Source organism: Linepithema humile, chromosome 6 (assembly GCF_040581485.1).
Source record: "Linepithema humile isolate Giens D197 chromosome 6, Lhum_UNIL_v1.0, whole genome shotgun sequence".
NCBI lineage: Eukaryota > Metazoa > Arthropoda > Insecta > Hymenoptera > Formicidae > Linepithema > Linepithema humile.
The window spans coordinates 29,329,311-29,352,167 of record NC_090133.1 but is presented as its reverse complement, the minus strand read 5'-3'; the positions used below and the strand labels follow the sequence as shown (position 1 = coordinate 29,352,167).

At 37.5% G+C, this 22,857-nt stretch overlaps 2 protein-coding genes across 23 annotated transcripts in view; one reads left to right on the top strand and one right to left on the bottom strand.

Moving 5' to 3' along the window:
- The window catches only part of tweek (transmembrane protein KIAA1109 homolog tweek), a 25,285-nt gene extending 5,418 nt beyond the window's left edge, over positions 1-19,867 (top strand). Inside the window, exons 9-51 of one of the 14 annotated variants that reach the window (XM_067357677.1) lie at positions 141-519; positions 610-1,110; positions 1,236-1,494; positions 1,568-1,903; positions 1,986-2,062; positions 2,364-2,697; positions 2,764-2,945; positions 3,024-3,252; positions 3,319-3,710; positions 3,785-3,946; positions 4,052-4,177; positions 4,977-5,115; positions 5,732-5,974; positions 6,309-6,565; positions 6,705-6,734; positions 6,805-7,111; positions 7,197-7,601; positions 7,716-8,222; positions 8,305-8,720; positions 9,041-9,479; positions 9,560-9,813; positions 9,976-10,673; positions 10,755-10,915; positions 11,007-11,218; positions 11,646-11,875; positions 11,942-12,160; positions 12,296-12,367; positions 12,435-12,590; positions 12,668-12,847; positions 12,970-13,171; positions 13,254-13,630; positions 13,708-14,111; positions 14,208-14,537; positions 14,611-14,922; positions 15,012-15,204; positions 15,335-15,564; positions 15,634-15,918; positions 15,993-16,181; positions 16,246-16,455; positions 16,805-16,828; positions 17,326-17,456; positions 17,552-17,754; positions 17,824-19,867. In XM_067357677.1, coding sequence (XP_067213778.1) covers positions 141-519; positions 610-1,110; positions 1,236-1,494; positions 1,568-1,903; positions 1,986-2,062; positions 2,364-2,697; positions 2,764-2,945; positions 3,024-3,252; positions 3,319-3,710; positions 3,785-3,946; positions 4,052-4,177; positions 4,977-5,115; positions 5,732-5,974; positions 6,309-6,565; positions 6,705-6,734; positions 6,805-7,111; positions 7,197-7,601; positions 7,716-8,222; positions 8,305-8,720; positions 9,041-9,479; positions 9,560-9,813; positions 9,976-10,673; positions 10,755-10,915; positions 11,007-11,218; positions 11,646-11,875; positions 11,942-12,160; positions 12,296-12,367; positions 12,435-12,590; positions 12,668-12,847; positions 12,970-13,171; positions 13,254-13,630; positions 13,708-14,111; positions 14,208-14,537; positions 14,611-14,922; positions 15,012-15,204; positions 15,335-15,564; positions 15,634-15,918; positions 15,993-16,181; positions 16,246-16,455; positions 16,805-16,828; positions 17,326-17,456; positions 17,552-17,754; positions 17,824-18,043 — 11,212 coding nt within the window. In that variant the 3' untranslated portion in view covers positions 18,044-19,867. Of the gene's footprint in view, positions 1-140; positions 535-609; positions 1,111-1,235; positions 1,495-1,567; positions 1,904-1,985; positions 2,063-2,363; positions 2,698-2,763; positions 2,946-3,023; positions 3,253-3,318; positions 3,711-3,784; positions 3,947-4,051; positions 4,178-4,379; positions 4,426-4,976; positions 5,116-5,731; positions 5,975-6,308; positions 6,566-6,704; positions 6,735-6,804; positions 7,112-7,196; positions 7,602-7,703; positions 8,223-8,304; positions 8,721-9,040; positions 9,480-9,559; positions 9,814-9,975; positions 10,674-10,754; positions 10,916-11,006; positions 11,219-11,645; positions 11,876-11,941; positions 12,161-12,295; positions 12,368-12,434; positions 12,591-12,667; positions 12,848-12,969; positions 13,172-13,253; positions 13,631-13,707; positions 14,112-14,207; positions 14,538-14,610; positions 14,923-15,011; positions 15,205-15,334; positions 15,565-15,633; positions 15,919-15,992; positions 16,182-16,245; positions 16,456-16,804; positions 16,829-17,325; positions 17,457-17,551; positions 17,755-17,823 lie in introns of all 14 variants that reach the window. The other 13 variants (XM_067357670.1, XM_067357674.1, XM_067357672.1 and 10 more) reach the window with 13 other exon arrangements.
- Positions 19,866-22,857, bottom strand: part of LOC105671294 (myelin regulatory factor-like protein) — a 29,246-nt gene continuing 26,254 nt past the window's right edge. For all 9 annotated transcript variants that reach the window (XM_067357701.1, XM_067357703.1, XM_067357702.1 and 6 more), the window contains one exon: positions 19,866-22,857. In XM_067357701.1, the coding sequence (XP_067213802.1) occupies positions 22,780-22,857 (78 nt within the window). In that variant the 3' untranslated portion in view covers positions 19,866-22,779.

Sequence of the window (22,857 nt, the reverse complement as noted above, 5' to 3'; positions counted from 1 at the left end):
TCCACGTCACTAACAAAGCTAAAGTAGTAAAGTGTTGAGTGAATTAATTAGCATAAAAGTTATGAAAGAATATAATTTTACGATAATCAGACAAGTGTCTTTATTTGAAAAGTACTGACTTATAAATTTTTCTGTTATAGCGGACCGAATGCGAAAGATGTACCATATTCTCGTCTGATTGATGCCAGTCCTGTAGTGCAGTTACCCCAAAAATTGGATTCCGATTCTAAATTAAACGCGGAACGCAGTAAATCCATTTTAAGCGTACCAGAGATCGAAACTATACCCAAGAGTAGCGTGTCCGATTCCAAATTGGCTGTAGATTATTTCACCGCGACGGAAAACGCGGAAACGCTCGGGTCGAGCAGTCCGCAGTCGTTGCCCACGGTTCCAACTGAATTTAATCTTTCCGCGTCCACGCGATCGACTGCGAGAGACGGGAGCGAAGGAGTGAACGTATCGGATTCTCATCATTCGTTATACGCGAGAACAAACTCGGAAGAACGATTAAAGCAGGAGGTAAAGAAAGGAGCGGTAAAGATACGAAAAAATACAAAACTTCGCTTTGGATACATTCATTACAATTACATTACGCGTGTGTGTTTACAGGTACAACGAACGATATCTATGTCGTCCGAGAATCACTCGGAGGCATTTTACTCAGCCGACGAGGACATGAGCCACGGATTGAGCGGAAGTCGCACGTCCAGCTTACGACAGTCCATCGTCGGCTCCGGCTGTGTTTTAAATCGCAATGATAGCATAAAGAAAAAATTCTCCTCGGACCTATCTATCGTTGAGAGCTCGACCAATGTGAATTTCTCGGTGGCGGATAAAGCGCACACGTTGGAGAGGGCGAAGACGCAAATATTGAGCACAAAAAGGAGCCCCAGAATCAATCGAAACGCCAGCTTTCAAAATGACGGCGATCAAACGGAAAACTGCGGCTTACAGGATTCCTCAGACAGCCATTCGGTGTCGTCCACAAGTTTTATCTCCGCCGTATCGTCGCAAGAAGACGTCACGCTTGTGAATCTACATATGCAAGTGAACAAACCAATCGTTGACTCGCCGTTATTGATGTCGAGTTATGTTAGCCACTTGACACAGGTATCTTTGCGTTAACACAAACTCACTTTGCGTTTACGATTCTTTTCATATGCGTGTCACTATGTAATACGAACAGCATTGTAAAAGCAGTATATGTAAACTAAGCGCAGAACAAATAATGTTAGGTTCGCTGCTCAAACTGGAATCAGTCGTCACTGCCTTCGGGCGGCGACGCGTTCACTACCCCGCTGTTCCAACGCGCGGACGACGGCAGGCTAATTTACGTCGGCGGACGATACGTACCGAAACTCGAGACAGTCACGGAAGGTTTCACGTCGTTGAAAATGATAACTCGATGCGACGGCTCGCCCATCGCGAGCTCGTCCAACAAAACACCTACGCATCCTTATCTGTGGGATGACGCGTCTTTAAATCAAACAGAAGGTATAGCGCCATTGAGAATCGTATATACTCGTAGGAATCTCGAGAAAATCTAAAGTTTTATGTGTACAATCAGGTCAAGATGGTAACGCGATGCACAATGAGGAGGAATTATTAGCGATACTGCACGAAAGCGGATCGCGCACGACGGTCATCGTCAAATTTAAAGGAGACGTCGACATCATGCTGAGCCCCATGGTTCTCGAGTCGCTTCAGCGCTTCATCGACAGTATCATACCGACCTTGGCCACGTTACACCCGTTAACGATCTTGAATCATCTTCACAACGAATGCATAGGCAAAGTGGAGGACGCGAACATTTTGAAGCAGGATCAAAGTTTGTCGTATTGGAGTCAAGTCCAAACCAGTTCGAAGCGATCGACAGCAGAACGGAATCTTAAAAACGGTCAAGGTAATGAAAAATATCACTTTTTATCTACAGTTTTTCCTACATTCCAATCAAGTCAATCTGCATGTATAACTTTTTTCAACAGGCAAAATTGCGCTACAGACAAATGTCTATGAAGAAAGCATCACGACGCAAATACAAGGCAGTATTATTTTACCGAAGGTATAATAATTTTGCGTAATAAATGATGAACAATCTTTTGTGTGTCAAATTCTATAAGGAAAGTGAGTTATTGGATCAATGCCAGATGTTTGTGCACGCTTCGTGTATTTATTTTAGCTTACAAACGTATCGGTGAACTAAAATATTTCAATACACAAAGATGTGCATAAACATCTGATATTGGCGCGACAGTTTGCTCTTGTTATAGAATTTTATTTTATAATACATAGAACCGTATTCACATTACATTGTTATCTTTTATTTAATTTCGCATTGCTATTATATTGAAAACTGTTTTCAGTTGAACCTAACGTTGTTACAAGCGTCTGTCGTTGAGGAAATCATATCGTTCTCCGCGTTAGAAAACATCCGCGACTTGACGTGCGTCTCGTTGTTTGCGATTTGTCTCGACGATGTCACCGCTAGGTTCTATCTGGGAAAACAGGCTCGGGAGGTTGTACAAACTTTCCACAAACCGGCTGCATTGCCGAATCAGAAGAAGGTGAATAAAATCAGTAAGGCGTTTTTGCCTGGACATCAAACTGCCGCGGTGGTAGCTGACGTGGGAGGAGAGACGGTATACATAGAGACATCGGAAAAGCAGCAAGAAGAAATTATAGTGACGCTAAATATCGGTAAATAAATAAGTGAAATCGATACGTTCAAATTGCACGATTACGTAAAATTGTCATTTTCGGCAGGCAAAGCACATACTCAATTGAGAAGGCTGAGAAATGAATCTTCGATATTGAAAGATGCAGTAATAACTGCCATACCTGCGCATTACTCCAAAGTATTATTCACTTGCACAAGAATGACGTCGCCGTTGAAATGTGTTGATTATTATCTGCATCACTTGGTAGACGAAAAAGAAAAGCAGAATGTACGTAGATCTCTGTTGGAATATTATTTCAATAAGAATGCGTATTATTGAGAATGCGATTTATTGTACACATTTTAGAAGCAAAGCGGACCGCCGCAAGCTACCGAAGAGTTTACCATGGGATGTGGAGAAGATAGATTAGGATTCATCATGTTCGAATGCGGATTGGAAGGAATCAAACTAAAAGTGGTCAAGAGATCTCAGTTTGAGAAAGGAGAGAACGGAGACGGCGATAAGAAGACTGAAACTGAAATATTTTGCACAGATAGCGTTAAAAGCCAAGAGGACTTGGATAACAACACCCCTGGTAAAAGCCGACAATGCATCGATCAATTATTATATCCACATTGTGTTCACTCATTTTACTTTTCAGCGTCCACGGCAACTACTACCGCGGAGGCGGAAACAAAGCCGGCAAGTGCGGCTACTGGCACCCAAATGAACATGAGCGCTACCTGCACCAGTCTTGCATCTAAGGTATCGAACGGCAATACCGTGTCGTGCGTTATTGAACTGAAAACGGTATGGTTTAATTTCGCCGCGCCTCCACGCACGCCGATAACGAGAAAAATCGATTACACGAGACTAGATTGGAATCTGCTGAGCACAGCATCGCCGGCGATCAACGCGTGGATGAATCCAAGTAATAAATTTGCGATTCGCATTGTTCATATGTTCCGCACGATGTACCGGAGATCCACCGCGATTGTCGCCTGTCTGATGGCGGAAGCGTTAGACGTACAAGGAATTCATATGCCTCAGAAGGTATATACATAATGCTACATTAATGCAGCTACGAGGAACGTTTCGTTCATTCTAACATTCTTAACTTTGCATAGAGCCGTTACGGAAGATTGACACCATTGGCGAAAACACTACAGGAGGATCCTTCTTGTCAGTTATGTACTATATTACAGAATTATGTTTTATTGTCCGAAATAGCGAATATCGAGGCTAACTTGAAAGAATCCGATCTGCCACTTCTTTCCACCTTGCGACAGGTAATCATTTTTTAAACAATTGACGTGTGACATATCTTCGCATAAATTATAATTTATATATAAAAGCGCGATATATTAATTTTATATTTCCATGATTTTCATTAGGGCGTCATTGTATTGAGCAGACAATGGAAAAATGTACTTTACACACCGTTGTTGCTGGAGCACAATTACAAAACTAAACACGTTAAACCATTGAATGTTACATTTGCAGTGTCTGATCCGGACGAGGTAAAAAAAATATATATATACACTTTACACGTAGATTAATAAATATCTAGCAATTACGATTTAAACATTTATGGCTTATCGAATTTTTGAAAATGTGCGAGCACAATACATGATGTTTTCTAAATGTTAAAGTTAAAATTTTTTCAATTTTTAAAAGTTACGAATAAGAAAAGTATTATTTGTTAGGAATTTCTTCTTTCAGAAGGTAAATAGGATAGAAGTGGAAGAAGAAATCGTTGTGAAAAGGAGTAAGAATTTTTAAAAAAGTATTTTTACAGAATTCTGCATTATAACAATTATTTTTAAGATAAAATTGGGCTATATGCTTCAAAATTTCTCTTGCAAAATTATCAAATAATCACTAAGAGATATGTTACAAATATTTGCTTTTTTAACAAGCTGTAATATATGTCCAATGCAGCAATTTTTGTTTTACATTGTGATGTATATACATCACACATTCATGCGCATAGGTGCAGGTGCGGTAATGCTTACGGAATATAAATGTGGCTATTTAATGAATAATTATATACGAAACAGCTTGAAAACCCTTTAATTGTTATAAAAAATTTATATATATCAAAACCATTAATCATAATGGAACATTCTGCTATTTTTTGTCTGACAAGATCGGTTTTAAAGCGCTTTTGAAACAAGATAGTATACGGGAAATTTGAGAAAAAAAGTTTAGTGAACACTAGCAAAATACATAAGTTTTAAAATTATTTTATATCACAAAAACTGGCCACGAGAAATACTAAAGAATATTTTTGGGATTTTGCTTCACTGATACTTATAGGAGAATCTATTGACGGATGGGGAGGGTAGTGCAGGAGATGTTGATGATCAGGAAGTGACAGATGAATGTGCTATGCTCATCCACACGGACCATATGCACAAACACACACACATCAAAGGCGGACAAGATAAAACATCAGGTATTACAAGTTACAATTCCAACACTATAACACAACACTATAAATAATAATTAATAACGGCAGAGTAATTTGAAGAAAGAAATTATCTGAATAACTAAATTATTCCCACAGCATGTATAATAATCGTAACGAGCGTAATTACTTTCCCCATGCCTGTATATTGTTTATTACAGTAATGCTTCGTAACTGTAAGATAAAGCAAAAAGAAACATATCTTTTGAATGCTGTAAGATAAAATATTTCACACATGGACTCATATAGAATTAGAAAAACCAAATCACACAGATAGAAGCATATATGAAATAACTAAAAACTTTCCGAGTCTTTCTCTCTTATATTTGTATGTACATCTTTCGTTGACTGATTCTCAAAAATGCTGTTACGTCTCGCAGAATATCTGTATATTTAACTCCGTCAAGAGGTTACTTTGCTTTCAAGGCTTTCTCTACTAATCCTGTATACATGAACGTATTTATGTATGTTTCTCGCTTAACGCTTCTTCTCCCTTTTCTGAAGACACTGTGCTTTAGCAACCAATTAGCTTGTTAATCCCGCAATTAACGAACATAATGTTACCTGATACAAACGCCTCTTGGCTTCGTGTGGCAATGACCAGGTGTGTGTGGTGATGGCTTGACGGTTCCTGTAAGCTCTCCTCGCGGGAAAGACACGACCCCTATAGCAACACCAGTTCCAGGCCCGGACTCATTCTCCTCCCCCTCTCCACCCGTAGCTCTTCCAAAGAGAGGAAAAACGTTGCAACCAACGCAAGTACCTGCTAGTACACGTGCAAGTATCGTTTTCCCCTTGCTCACCACTGGTGGTCTGTTCAGTCAAACACGAGAACCAAATAATATAAGTAAGTGTACAGCAACTTAATCTTCTCAGTAGCTAGTAATTAGCAATTTACTTTTGAATAAAATACTCGGAATAATTAAACTGTAATTATGCGCAATCTTATTTTTTTTTGCTTATAATTATTACTATAAGATTTTGCACTTACATTTATAACTTTTCTTACTAATATTCCGGAATGTTAATTCCTTTTGGAGAATTTTTATTATTGCCGTATTTGTATTGCCATTTGTATTTGTACCATTTTGTTTGTAGTTTCTACAATCTTTTTATCATTATCACATTAATAATATCTGCGATTTTACATTTATTGCAATTATAAATTATTTTTTCATCAGGTTACGGAACATTGAGAGAGGAAAAGACTCCGCAAATTCATATTTCGCATTCGCACCAACTTGGTTCCAATCCTAGCATCTATTCCGGAGGCATAGGCCACGGTAGTCAACACAGCACTGGAAGCTTAGACCAAGTCACATCTCCCACAAGTCATTCCACCAAACCAATAAATACGGGGGAGGATCTTTATAGCTGGATGGCGAAACAGCAAGAGTTTATAAAGGATAATGACAAAGGAAACTTGAAAGGAAACTGGGTAGGTGCAGTTCCCGTATTATCTCCATATTGATAAAAAAATGTAAACAACGTTTAAGAAATGTTGTGAAAATGTGTAAAGATTTATATATGTTGAAAACGTGTTGTCTGCGTGCTGACTTTCGTTCTTGCTTACATAGGTCTTTCGTACAGAGCAAAAGGCTACGAAGGTACATTTAAGCGCTGCTCGCTGTGCTGCAAACTTTGTTGCCTCAAATCAAGTAAAAATTTTTTTTCCAGGATTCAAAAATTAACACTATGACCACCGACGACACTGAAGACTCTGACATACAGAGCGGTGCTTTTCTGTATCCAATGAAAGACTCTCTGAGACTGTTGGATGCGCATCTGATTTTTGAGCCGCTTCTGTCGTCTTTATCAGTTATGCCACAGCAGATGTTATCAGTCATTGGATCAGGAAATGTAAATAATATGTCTTCCTTAGATTCATTGGGCTCAAATTTATCTCTTGTAGGCAGTATGGACACCATGCGCATTGACATAGTCGTGAGCGAATTTGGAAAAGTGACAACAGACAAAAAGAAAAGTAATAGAAATGATTAAAAATGATTGTACTCATCGATTGTACGTTCACAAATAATACTCTTTTTTTTTTATTCTAACGTTTATAGATAACAAATTACCAAATCAGCCAAGGAAGGGAACTAACTGCAAGTTTTACCTTGATATACCACCAGAGACACCGGCATTTTTATGCGAAAGGATCGGCGTCGATATCGATGTTAAAAAAATGGCCGATATGACGGTGGATGATATGATACAAAAGCAAAACGTTTTATACATATCCAGGGGTCAATTAAAGAAACATACCAGCACAGTGGTCAACATTAGTTTAAACATTCGGTATATAAGTCAACAAGTGAATATGCCACTCCTTAGATTATTACATCAGATAAGCAACATGTATCAGAATGTTAAAGAGACGCAGATGGAATTGAAAGAGCAGCAACCTGAAGCAAAACGCAATGCTAACATAATCGTCAATGACACCGCTGCGAAAAACGGCTCGTCATCAAGTAAATACGCTGTATTTTATTAGATATAAATAATTATATGCGCATATGTATAATATTATAATTGACAATAGATAATTGTCAAATATTATAATTGATAGAAAGATATTTTTTTAGCGTCCGACTTGCAAGAACAGTTCCTCGTTGGTGGCAAGAAGATGGAAGCGCCGTTGCTTCGCAGCAGCTTCGGATCTAACCAGTCGAAGGCGTTGCCGGGCGCGACTGTACGATCTCGACCGCAAAGTTTCGCGCAAAAATTACGCAGTACCGGCAAAAGTGTCAAGGGCTACATCAATCTAAGCGAAGGCGTGATCACGCCCAGTTTCGGGGCGAGCCCGAGCGGCTCCGGTTTGGACAAATTCACGGTATTGCCGGACACGTGCAAAGACAGCACGCATTTGACACCGCGATGCTGGAAAACCATATACTACCTTCTGGATCTGTACGCAACTCGCCCGGAAACCAAGACCATCACCCATCGATTCTCGATACCCGCGGACGCAGCGGAACACTACAAGAGCGGGAGGAAGTACGAGATCTTGAACGAAACCAAGGATGCCGATATCGAGAAAGGATTGAACGCGGAGAATAACTCGACACCTGTCCCTCCGTCGAGAGAATTAAGTAAGTGTTAACGAGACGTAACTTTACGTGTGGGCACATTTGTGCAACACTTGTGTATCGAATGTTATTTTGTGATTTGCAGACATCGTGACAGGCGAACGAACGAGATTGATTATCTTCGGTGTTACGCGGATTCATAGAACTAGATTATTGGCTACTTTAAGCGGTTTGAAGCTCGAAGCGGAGATCACTAGTCTGCACGCCAGCTTGACTTGCCGCAAGAAATCGCGGCCCGCAAGTTTAGAGTGCAGTATGACCGGACAGATCGGCAGAACTATGATTGTCTTACTGGAAGGCGTTGCGCCGAGTCAGCAGACAGTCGTGAAAGTTACCGTCGGAAAGTCGCAAGCCCTGTATTCTAGCATCACGCGGCGCCAGAAGGACAAGAATAGCGGATTGTTGACCGTTGGCGCTGTGAATATCGATATACCGCAGCATCCTGTAGCCCTACACGGCATGATGACCAGAGGCAGCAAGCAGTTATCGTCGACATTACAGGTAGACATTAATTTGACAGCGGCATTCAAGTATTATATCGTGGAACAACAGACAAAGCCCCAAGAACCAAAAAGGATGATAGGATGCTGGAGCGCAAGAGATACGAATTAATGTACAGAAAAATCACAAATCAAAATTAAAAAATATTTTTTTGTATATTAATTTATAATACTTTTTGCACTTTGACATCCGCGTTCTTAGGTTGTTCCGTTGTTATTTATTCTTGAAGAACCATAAGTTACTTTATCATATTGTGGGTTAATAAAAGCTAAACGATGGTGCGAAATTAATGCTTGCGTGAATTTTGACTTTGTTATTAGGAATTAAGAGTTAGTAGAACGACATCGAGAGTGTCACGAGGGCAACAGCAGGACGAAGTGGACGCTGCTCCGGGCAGTCCGCATCATTACGCACCAGCTCCTTCGATCGATGTGGAAAAGCCGCAGGCAGTGTCCGGCCTCTTAGAACCTATCGTCATGCAATTCCACATAATACTTCAAAGTCTAAGTATAACCGCGGCGTTGCTACCGTCTCTCCAAGCGCAGTACAAAATGGATCAGGTGAACAGTTCCGGCATAACGGGCAGCAAAGCCAAATTCACCATAGACCTGCCTCATCACAATCTGAGTTTCACGACGAAGCTGCAAGTAACGGAAGCGAATCTACCGTCTGAGGCGAGTATCGAGCTACCTAAAGTTCACGTGTCGGCCGAATACGTTCAAGACGGGAGTAGTAATTTGAACGATAGCAAACTGGCAGGTAAATAATCCTGTGCGTGTGTTTTTATGTTTCTATAATCGTACTCGAATATAATTCTTGATTTTTTTTGTGTTTCGCAGACGGTGTCGTATTGAGGCAAGGCAGCTATCTGAGCGCGACTGCAGATATCGGAGTGTTCGAGCATTCCTTGACGACGGACCTTCTGAATCATTTGGTATTTGTGCAAAAAGTATTTATGAAGGAAGTAAACGAGGTGGTGCAGAAAGTGTATGGGGGTGAGAAACCGGTACCTCTGTGGCTCGAAGACGACGAATCAACCAATTCTGTGTCAACCTTGAAGCGAATTTTATTCTCGCTCATCATACGTATTAAGGTAAAGAAATATTTTTATCAAATCTTTTGATACTTGCTGCGTTTTGCTGAATGCTTGCAATCGACATTCGTGGACTTGTCACTAACTATTTCGCGGGTAATTTTTTATTAATGACAAAAAATATTCGCTAGAAAAACTCGAAGAAAAATTATTCTTTTACAGAGGATTCAATTGACTGCAACAACTCCAACGAATTCAGCGGTGCGACTGGAAACCGGCGCGGTAGAATTTCAATTGTCCAACAGGGTGCAAAATGTTTCGGGAGCTACACAACCCAATCCCTACATGAAATTATTTGGCAAGGCGCAAGTCGATATTAATCTGAGTCTGGGACAACTACTGAAGAATGTCTTGTTTGAGGAAGCGGAGCCCGAATTTCAACAGTTTGCCTTTTTCAACACTAGAATAGGATTGCGCAATGCGTTTCAAGAGGAAATGGCTCAGGGCGAAGACAAGGAAGTGGTTTTAATTACCCTTAAACGTCCGTTGATTTACATACAACCGATGGCCATTGACAAAGCTATACTCGTTTGGTTAAATTACAAAAACGCGTACGAATATTGGAACGAGAAACGATCTAATTTGAACAAGGAAGTGCTAACTGCCACTCAGCAAGTGTTTGAGAAAGTCCCGTTCGGGCAGCTGACAAGTCAGCTCAGCGCGCCTCACCTTGGAACATTATTTCTGCAATTAACGGTCGACGACATGGGTTTCTGTTTGCCGCTTAATCCTTTACCGCCGAATAATTGGAAATTAAATAGGGGCCTCTACGATGGGGAATCGCGCGGTGCTGTTGTGGTGACGCTTGAAAATACAAGCATATCCGCATGTAGCAGCGGTAGTCTAGTTAGTAAAGGAAGGTATGTGTGTGTGTGTGTGTGTGTGAATGCTTGCTAAAATTATTAATGTAATGATACGACATTCATATTTTTGGTCGTTAGATTTGTAGGGTTGTGCTTGAGGTTTGCAGAGGATTTTGAAACTTCCTTGGACGATTGGAAACCGGATATGACCGATAGCAATATTATGAACTTGTGCGTCGTGTCAGAAGGCACTTACGAAGTATGTAGTAGGACTGTCGCGCAGAAACAAGACAAATCTGGTACGATTTTGTATTTTTCATAAAAATATGCCGTCATGTTTTAGAAACATACGCGAGTCTTTACATCTTGAAAATTATTAATTTTTTCCAGATAATGCCAAGTGGATCTTGAATGTTCAATGGCAAATGGAAGGAGTTGATATTCACCTAGATGTTAGCGTGGGACAACAGCTGTCAGCTCTTGGACACACATTAACAATGCTGACTGGTTCCGAAGAAGAAGACGACATACATATTCCTGCAGATTATGACAGCGATGATGGAGATCAACCGGAAAACAGTACTAGCCAGGTTAAGAAAAAAGTATGGTTTAATTAATTTTATTTTCCGCTTTTTATATGCGCGAACTTTTCATTACGCTTATGTAAGTAATGTATAAATGAACGAAGTTAGTGTAACAAAAATTATGTAAGTTCTTATATTGTTCTGTGCTCTATCTTTTGCTTTTATTTTATATATTACGTATTTTCTCGTTAAATTTATTTATCTCACTCTAATGCGATACTAAAATATTCTTAAATTTATGAGATTTTGAGATATTTTGAATACAAATGGACGATAAGATTAGCACAAGCATAGAATAATAACTTGATACTCATTTTTGATACCATATTCTTTTAAGAAATAAAACATTTACAATATCTATCTCTAAATCTCGTTATTGAAAGATATCTTAGTATCAAATTAGAGCAGAAAAACTTTTTCTAAAATGGGATATATGTATTTACAGGAAAGTATATTAATGAAAAAATCGAAAAACTGGACCGACAGTCTTCCGGCATTCATCTTTGATCCCACGCTCGACGCGAAGAAGAGATCGCAATTGATAGAGAAAGAAATGAACGAACAAGCCAAAATTATTAACGATTTGCGATCGCTGGGCGCTTCGCATGGAACAATCGAGCAGGAAATGAAGCGTCTACATGAATTAGAAGCGATGGTATTCAAAGATTTTAGAAGGTATGTCACGAAACAACTCTTTTTTTCCAATTGCACGTTTTGACTTATTGAAAATATGTCTTTAAGGGATATGATTCAAAAGTTGAGGAGGCAATCTGTGAAAGCTTCCGGTATCAAGGGTAAACTAGGTCTTGGTAGCAAAACGAACACTTATCGTTCACGATCATTTATTGTACCCTCGCCCACGCCAGAGCATCATTTAGAAAGCCCGGAAGACATGAATACGGAAATTAATTCAGCAAATTCGGCCAGCTACGAAAGCAGCCCGAGAAGCGGTCCCAGTCGGTATGCGCATTTCACATGTCTAATAACAAATGTAGTTCTTTAAACCTTTAAATGTATTTCTCGCGATGGAATCTTTTGGAGATCATTTCAGATTACAATTTTGCACGTGCTTAAAAAATTGATTTCTCACTACAGATCAGCTTCCCTGCGTGTAAGAGGACTGGGTGGCCCACGAGTTACTTTCAGCGATACGCATACAATGTGCAGGTAGATTTAAAACCGCGCACAGCAATAAAATTGTATAAGTTTGCCTTTTACAATTTTTTGTTTGCAGGCAATCGTCCCTACCAAGTGCCAGCTCTGACTTAAGTTTACCAGAGGGTGAATTAGAATGGCCAGAGACTATCGAGATAGAAGGTGAACGAGTTGAATTGAGGAAAAAGAATAGAGATATCAGTTGTACGTCTAGTTACGACAGCATGGAAGGAAAGTATGTGTCCTTGGTAATTTAGACAGATGCATGTTTGTGAAAAATAAAATATATACTATGTTATCGTTTCTTCGTAGCGCACCATTACTCGATTCATTTGGCAAAGAGCAAGCTTCATCGACATCGTCCCCATATATTACCGCTCAAAAAACTCAAGAGCCTAATATAGACTTCGAACTTGATGTCAAAGTTTTAATTAACAGCGGCAAGTGCGTGTTACACACAAAGGATCCAGGAAGAGAGGATGAAATTAAACTGTAAGTATCGTATCGTGACATGTGTGTGAGTCATATTTTAAATTCAATTTTCTAAAAAAATTTTTAATATAATATATATAATTTCCATGTAAAGAATTTTTTTCTTTTTCCTTTCTTTACAGCTTGAGTAGAATGAAGAAAGAAAGATCGTGTTCTGGCGGCACATTCGAATTTCAACCTAGCAGTCCTAGCAGCAGCAGAAAGCATTTAAATAGCAAAGAGAAGTCGTCGACAACTAGCACATCACGATTAAGATACTTGCAGCATACAAGCGTGCCTTTGGTAGATTTAACAATTTTTCATATTCCTGGTTTAGACGTCAAGGTAAAAAATTTAACATGTCATTTGTGATGTCGACGGTTGTCGGTATTTTAGAGAGTGATATAAAGAAAAAGTTTTTTCGCAGGTTCACTACGAATCTAAAACCCTTCCAGAAGAATCTTTATCTCCCCGCATATCTACCGACAATAGCTTATTGAATCCGATTACGATGCTCAGGAAGTCCAGCACTAAAAAAGCTAGTCTTTTCGCTTGGATGACGCTTCAAAGCATTCCAGAGGAAACTATTATTAGTCCTCACATCCTTGAATTTTTAGAACAGACTCTAGAACCGATTCCAAGCAAAAATAATTTCCAAAGCAGCGCGCAAACGAATGCCGGCTTCCTATTGGAAAATACGGAAAACACATCGTGGGCTGCCACCGCTGCGAATAGCAATTACGTTTACGCCAGTTTTCCCGTCGACGTGATAGTATATTTTCATATGCAGCCATCCACATTCAGGTAAAAGAAAGATTGCGAGTATTGTCACAAGTTTGTACAAAGCTGACATTTGTCGATGTATTCTAATCTTGTTACAGATTTTCATGCTTACCTGTTTCGCGAGTGGAATGCATGTTGCAATTACCATCCCTCGACATAGTGTTTTCATCGAAGCGGGCCGAGGAGGAGTTGATAGAGTTTCGGGAATTCAAATCACCAACAACGGCCAAAGAAACAGGCTCGGCGGCCATCGGTGGATTATCCGTCACGGGTTGTTTAGCGGACTTTTCCGTTTATATTTTCCACCCATACGGTGGCGGGAAGAAAACGGGGTTGAAAGAAGCGCAATGGTCGCCATTGTCAGACAGCGAGAGAAAAGATTCGTTGAGCATCAATGTTGAATTTGTCAAATTTCACCTGTCAAGAAGCAGGAAGTTAAACTTTCAAAGTGAACAACTTAAGAAGCTCTCGGACACCAGCCGCGCCGTCATACGATTTTCAAGTACGTATGCGACGCGAATCGATAAGTTACAAGCATACAAGTGGTATATTTACTTGAATAATCGTTTTTCTAATAAATTTTCTTATTAATTTTTAGCCATCATTGATATAGGATCTGCCTCCTTCAAATACGACATGCGTCGATTGACGGAAATTCTGGCCTTTCCCAAGGCTTGGTATCGGCGTAGCATAGTGAGACGCCTGTTTCTGGGTGATCTAAGTACCGCTGCCGCGTACGCCGAAGGCGATGGGAGTCCTCCGTTAAATCAGGAAGAAGCGGTCATGGGTAGCTCGTTGTTGAAGCATTACGATAGACATACGTGCGATTCATTATCCAAAAGCGCGTCTGAAAGGAGTCCCATATTAAACAGAGAAAAATTGAAATTAAGCTTGGAAAATGATGCGCCAAGACACGCGCGATTAAAAGGTATCTGTTTTTTTCCATTTCCATTTTTTTCCAATTAAATTCAAAGCTTATACAAACTTTACTTTTATATTAGACATTGGAAGGGGATGGAGCTTCACCACGGACAAGCAAGTATCGTCGGAAGTCAAGTTAAGGGAGTCCGCGTGGGAGACATTGGTGTTGTTCGCGGTGAATTTTACGCGTTTAAATGTACACATGAATATGGGGAATGTGATGGGTAACGTCAGCTGGATGACCAAAGACTTCAGATCGGATGGGAGACTGTCTATCGGCAGCACAGGACACAAGAACTTGTATATAGGCATCGGCTTAGGAGGATCGAGTCTGGATGCGAAAGGCGGTATAGTTGGCGGCACAATTGAACTGAGCAGAATCGATACTTACAGTGAGTTTTCTACTCGGTTAAACACATTTAACACATCGATAGATTATAAAGAATTTAATTATGTGTTTTTCTCATTACGTATCTCGCAGTACACATTCGAGAGGAGCCGGGAATAGAGCCTGATCATACAGTAGGATTGAAATTGTTTGCGCTAGAATTACGGCTGGATTATATGGGAACAAGCGTGTTAATGTCCCGGGTGTCTTCGCTGGATGTCACTCTTCGAGATGAGTGGAAAATTAATCGTAGCAGCGGCGGAGATGCCTTCATGCCAACGCGACGGTACGTTTTAGTCGATTTTTCAATCAAAATTGTGCAGATTTCAATTTTGTTTTGTTAGAAGCAAATCGTTACACACTTTGTTATACTGTTGTGTAGCAATGAATATGTAAGGAAAGGAATCTTTTCACAGACCCGCCATCATCTTCATGCACGGTGACTTGGGCTGGGATCAATTGCAAATTATGATCAGTAAATCAACAACAGCTGATCTGCTGAAAATGTTTTACAAATTAGACGAGTTCTTTAGTCAACAGTTTAAGAGTAGCAAACGAGTATTTAGCTCGCTGCAGCCAAAGGCACAAAGGATGAACAACAGCAGTTTTAAAAAGAGACAACAAAAGAAGAGATCTGCTGCTGATGGTAAGCCGAGATTATTATCCTTGTATACCGTGATTCTCGAATGCGTGATGCTAATTAAAGTTATCTTAGGAGGTCCGTGGAGTTTAAATCAGACCGCAATATCGGACGCTAGACACCACAGGCACTGGCAACGGGTATTAGCCCAAGTAGCTGGTCTTCAATTAGGAAGCTTAAGATTCTCCTTACCGTCCACCGGAACTGTCCTTGGCGGCACAATGGAGCTTCACGGCTGTAACATTAGCTTGGCGTGTTTCCACGGAATCAACTTTAAGAGCAAGAGCTGGGCCTTGTTCTCGCTGAAGGAACCCTGTATAAGTTTCGCCACAGAGGCTCAAGAAATTCCGAATGTTGAAAGTAAGTAATCTCAAGTGCTCAAAGTATGATTATCCATCCAGCGACGCGTCATAAATACATTTCTCTCTTTGCAGCGCCCAACACGTACGACGTTCACGTCGTGCAAACGTTAACCATCAGTCTCGGCCACCAACAGGAGCAGCACGCGAGACATCATTCCATGGCAACTGTCTGTAGATTAAGTCGTAGCGTCCTGTTCCCGCCGCAGTTTAAGTCCTTACAAGAATGGTTTCACTATGCATTCGCCAGCAGTGAGATCGATGGTGCGTACCGAATTTGCACGCAGTAAAATTATATTGCGCATCTGACATTTTTTTTGTTGTACAGCAGTGGATAGATTTCCTTGTGTTGAGAGAGACAGAATAGACATTGCGACAACTGACGGTAATAACGCGTCGCGCGGTAGAAGCACGTCCGCAACGTCCGGCAAGCTGCAGGAGCATTCGCACACGCGGGAGGTGATATTCGCCCTGCCTTCCTTGCAGCTGCATTTGAAAACTGAACATTTGCAGACCGCCCGAACACCGGACGTCATAGGTACGCAAAAGAAATCGATTTTTAAAAGGATCTCACTACGTAACCGTTTAAATATACATTTGTGTAATGTCACTTGCTTGCTTCTATATGAGTCTGTTACATACTGAATATACCGCTGTATAATTTTCAATCAGATCCAAAAATAAGCTGAATATGATGACATACGACATACAATTTACTACTTACAATAATTTTTATTTGCAATTGTGGAATTAACATCAATGAATGTGTATCGTCGAATACAAGCCTGTTTATGTATGAAACATTTTAAAGCACTAAGCGTGATATTACATGTGTGTTTTTTCTCACTGCTAATTATCCTGCAATTGGTTCTTTCGTATATTTTTAGGACTCCCTAAGCATATTTTATATAGTAAGTACAGAATAAAGTTTATTGTGTTTGAAACGGTAAGAGATGTTAGAAATCTGTTTAGTATGCTTTATATGTTAAGTAAAACGATTTTACTTGAACGATATCTGTCGATCGGTACAACGATGTTTAAGATTTTCTTTTAAATAATTTTGAGAAACTTGTAAAATGACGACAAACGGATTAAAATTCATAAGTCTTCTGCGCATTTACACAGTTAAATTGCATGAAATATAAATTTATGTAGAAATTTTTTATTAATTCTGAAATTAAGAATGAAAAAAGAATTGATTCTTTCCTTGCATTTTTTGAATGTTAATCGTAATATACTCAAGTAAGCATGGAAAATTAATAATTAATATATATTTAGTTAGATGTATGACATATTGCTTTATTAGTATAACTCCGAAATAATATAGTGCGTATAAGAGTGTTTTGACTAAAAGCTATCGCTGAAACTCTATTCGTTATTCGTCGTATTGATTATTCCGAATTTGCAGGCGAAAAACCACTAGTCGAATGCAGCTTTATAACGGAATTTGAGGATCATATATTTGTCACTGTCGACGCTGAAGCATTTTTCTTTCTGCACGATCTTATTACTTCATATGTTAAGGAGAAAGAGAGAGTGGTAAGGATTCGCAAATCGAGAATGCGTCTAAAATATCATGAAATATGAATATTATCTGTTTCAAGAAAAATATCTTACGAAATGTTCTGTCGCAGCACACAATGCAGAACATGGGCGCCAGAGCGCACAGTCCCGATCCGCAAGAAAGAAAAACTACAAATACCACAGCTAACGTTTCCAGCGCGTCCGTCGCTTCCGAGGATGAGAAGAAACGCAAACAGTTTGATCCAGCCGAGATGTTTATAAAGGATTGGCGATCGTATAGGTGTAAAACGTGGCATCTGGAACCGACAGTAAGGTAAGTAACTGTTTAAATGTAATATAACATTGCGCGAAAGATAATACTGTTGCGCTATTTGTATTCAAGACTGCTCTCATGGGCCGGCAAGAGTATAGAGCCTTACGGCATCGATTATATCCTGCAAAAATTGGGATTCTCTCATGCGCGTACGACGATACCGAAATGGATACAACGAGGATTCATGGACCCTCTAGACAAGTTACTCGCCGTTCTTATGTTAAGAATGGTATTAGCCGTTCGCGAAGAACCGTCGGACGAACAGAAAGAATACAAACGGGAGAAATAATACCAAATGCACTATTTTCTTTCTTTTTTTAATGAAAACATCGAATGTACATGATACGATCTCATGGTATATGTTCGAATTACGTATTACGCGGTGCAATAACTCGTTAGAAGCACGTAATACATCAGTGTGTTACTTGTGTGTAAGATGCGATAAAGTCTATGCATAAAAGTAACATGAAGCCTAATGTATAAACATTTTTTTTATATGTTCCGTTAAAATAGTTAAATCTTCTAAAGTAGCTGACATCGATAATAGAATTGGAAGGAAGAACCATAGTGGTTGATAATAATCGTTCTTGGTAAAGAACTATGATTATATTTATAAAACTGACGTTCAGATGTATGTATATGCTGCGACACGTTTCAATATAGTGAATTTGTAAGAAGTGTAATTAAAAATACGTAATACGATGTATATTCGAGCAGCCGTATGTTGCTGATATACATAGCATCTATAATTTTTTTAATTAATATATAGCGCTATTAGATATGGACAAGCGGAAAAGTGTTAATGCTTATGCTTTGGATAGTCTAAGCTCACTTTTAACTATCCATAATTTGCGACAAAATTTGGGATAAAAATCTACTTCTAATTTTACGTGTGCGAATACATAAAAACGTTTAAAAAATAAAAAATACGCATACGTACATATTGACATGTATTTTATATGTGCATTCTGATTTTTTAAATATTTTATGTATTACACGTAGTATATAAAATTATAGTTTTTCTATCTTGAATTCTGTGACGATTGTCTAAAGCGAACTTTACTAATAAAATTAGTCGCCTAGGAAGCAAAACATCTCTGGCTTTAATTTTCAATTCAGCCATCTTGCTCTTAATGTTTTTACGCTCATGTGTTTACAATATCAGACTATTTTAATTGAAAACTTGTTATATTATTATTTAATTATATGCTAAGCCGTACACTTTTGACATAAATTGTATATTTCATATTTCAAAACTCTCTGCTGTAGCAATACATAATCATATACGTTTGATTCATCTACGACGTTACTTGTTTTTTTTTATGAATTGCAGAATGTGATATAATTACATATCTATAATAAGGCAAGTTAAATTCTAAATACAATTTTCTAGGGACAAATAGATGTATGAAAAATATGTATCATTTTGCATATATAGAACATGAAGCAAGATTAAGCAGATTGTTATAGTTATTATTATTTTGTCATATATTATTCATTACATAAGTATGAATTTGTAAATTATATTCAATTTTATAATATAGATTATACATGTTTCTTAAAAATGTAGAATGTAAAATGTGATCTGTGAGATTCTGTATTTATTTTACATACCATGTATAAGCTATTTGCTATGTATTTATTTGTCTACAAAACTTACTTGAGAGAACAATTTCTTCGATACGATTCAAATACGTACAAGTAGATTTCCAAGGCGCTTTTACGATCATTATCGACCATGAAAGAGTTCTGGAACAATTTATTATTAACTTAAATAATGTAAAAAGTTTTATATCGATATGTGTAAATACGTGAGATATAGTTGAAATAATTAAATTTGTCCAACACCATCGCACGAGTATATAAATATTCTGAAGTATATATATGTGTAGATCCTTTTTAAAGATTTCAATGAAACGGCAAGTTGTATCGCAAACGATAGAAATTGTATGCATTTTTCGCATAATACACTGTTCACAGAATATTTAGTAAACTTTACCGAATGTATTCAAGAATTCACCAGCCTTCAAACATGTGATTTTTCGTTGCTTTAACAGCAATATGTATTGAACATGTATTCGCTGCTGCTGGAATAAATGTGCGTTTATAAGTATCTATTTGAATTCATTTTTATTACGGATGTTACATTGTATATACAAATATCTAACTCCTGCAATTTGAATAATTGCTTTGATTTTCAGATGCCATACCACAGAAGGATATTGTGACAATTTCACTTCTCTAATTATAACAGATCTAATTTGTTCGTTGATGAGATAAATCTTGAGTGTTGCAATTTATACGAAAATTACACATCATGTTACCGTGCATTATATGCGTGTAATTGTCTCAGATAAAATAATAAAAGTGATAAACAAATCATCACATAGAAACGATGCGAATTATGAATATAAATTTATTACTCGCAGAATGCGCAAGTATAGAGCTTAAACATATTTTTACTTATATAATATGTCTCTTATTTGCTATACATAATTATAATACATATACAACTACTCTTTATAATGTTATTACTAGATTGTAGCTTCACGTATTAAGATATAAAAATCATAACGGAATAACAGCTTATGCTAAAATTAAGAATAGTAGTGGCATTAAATAACAATAAAAGAGCAATAATAAAACTTAAAGAAAAATCCGAAATGTGTGTAGACAGAAAACATGAATCAGTTTCTCATACTATTTTTTTTCTCTATCCTTCCAATGTGCTTTTCACTTTTTTACCATACCATTGTTATGATATTTATACCCTGTATATATTCGATAACTGTCTGAAATCACAAATTTTAAAAAGGATTTTTACCGCAACAACATAAATCGAAACTATAAATAAAGTCTGTAGATATCATATAGCAACATTCATATTACTCTACTATGTCATAATCATACAGATAAATTGTATATATTACTGTACAATAAAGTATAGTTTATACAATTACATTACTATATATATGTATAGCGATATATTAATAATTATTTAAATTCCAGTTTCTCTACAATACATCACAAGTTTGTGCACTGAGCTCTGAGTATATGATACAGATAATCAATCGATAAATTATAATGTTTCTGAATCGCTCCTCTCCATACATATGTGGACGGCAAGGATGTTAATATATATTTAAACCATTCCGAGATTATTCGTCGTGCTTCCGACAACGGTTATACGATTAATCTTTCAATAACGAAGGTGCGCTTATATTGCAATGGGCAAATTTAAACATTTGTTTTACATAATTCATATATATCGTTGGCTACACCATCGAGTTAATTTTAAATTAAAAACTAGCTCTTTTTCTTTCTTTCTATACGAAATTAAAATTAGCACGCAAATATAATCAGGAATAAATATTTTCTAATAATTGTTCTTTAGCTATTCATGCGTATATCATTTTTTTAGCATAAATGTGGCAAAATATGTGCAATATATGTATAATAATTCTATTATGCATTAAAGATTTACTGTACAATAGTTTTTAGGAACTCGCAATTCTATAATATTGTTTAATATAAACAAATAGCATTGCAAACAAAAGTATTAAAATAATTAGTTGCCTCGATAATCTCTATTACAATATATACCATGAAAAAGAAATATTTAACCTAAAAATAATTTATTAAAAATCAACGGTAAATCGTTCCTTATTTGAATAACAATATTATATAACATATCATAACATATTAAACATTCAATTTGTGTTTGTACATAATTGTGAAATAAAGTTAATTATATAGCAGACGTATATGACTTTTTACAACTTAAATAATATGATTTTTACGTGATATACCGTGGATAATAAGCTTATTCAGCTTTGCAAGCGTCTGAAATGTCGTTAGCAATTAGTAATTTCAAATATTACGTTTTATACAATAAGCTACTTCTGTAAATCAGTATCAAAAAGTAAAATGTCGACTACGTAAAAGATTTATGTTGAATATGCTAAGCATAATTCAATATGCTGTACGTGTAGAAATATACGTTCACAAAACGGCTGGATCTTGAGTATAAGTTTCTCTCGTAGGAAACTATTAATATAATAAATTAGAAGATATATGGTAGATACAAATATATATACAATATATATGTGTATCTACATCAATCAATGGGTGTAAAACTGATATTTAAACAGTATATACATTTCGTAATGCACATGATAGTAATATATCTTTTCTGACTTAATTTTTTGGACAATTTCCAAATGTAATATATATTTAATTTTACGGACAGCTTCCATAAAATTAAATATGTGTAATTAAAACAAGTTACTATTCTGAGATATATTGTGAAAACACGCAATTCTATATGCAAACACAGTGAAAAATGGTGCACCCATCAAACACTACTCAGTTGCTGGTTTGTCATTATTGCTATCGACTCTGTAATGAGTAAGATAATTGCGTTGTGTATCTTCGTATACAATACCTAGAGAAATTTCTTGCATGATACGATATGCGTTACATTATAATTAGAGTTATAAATCATATATATTTTTACCTTTATATCAGTAAATAATATACTATGCCCCAGTAAGCAAAATTTAGCAGTATGCCAGCAGTAAATTCGATCGAATATTGAAACCTATTGGCGTCAACGTGTCTGCATTAAGCTTAAGTTTTGCTAGCAGAGTTTGTTGATATAATCTAATGGCAGATTTTGATAACAGATGCTGTCTGTCGTTTCGTAAGCATTTAAATTTCATTTCTATCGTCAATCTATTACTGTATTCTGTCTCAGCGGATGCTGTTAGATTTCTGCTGGCATTCCGCCGATAAAATTTGTAGCAGCACTCTGCACAATCTGTTCTGTCTGATAGGCTCGGCTCTGTCTGGGCTTATAATGATATATAAAATACAAGTGTACTATAAACTACGAAAGCAGAGGACAGATTACAAAGGCACAGAGGCTTTATAGGGAATTGCGGAGAATCCAACTTTTTTTAGATTATTAGAAACTTAATATTAAGTTTCTCACCAGATTGCACTGTATATGCCGGAAAAAAAGATTCATTGTTCCTCGCAGTCTCGATAAAAGTGCAATGTAAATTCCAAATAGTCAACGCCATGTTTACTTTTACAAATATT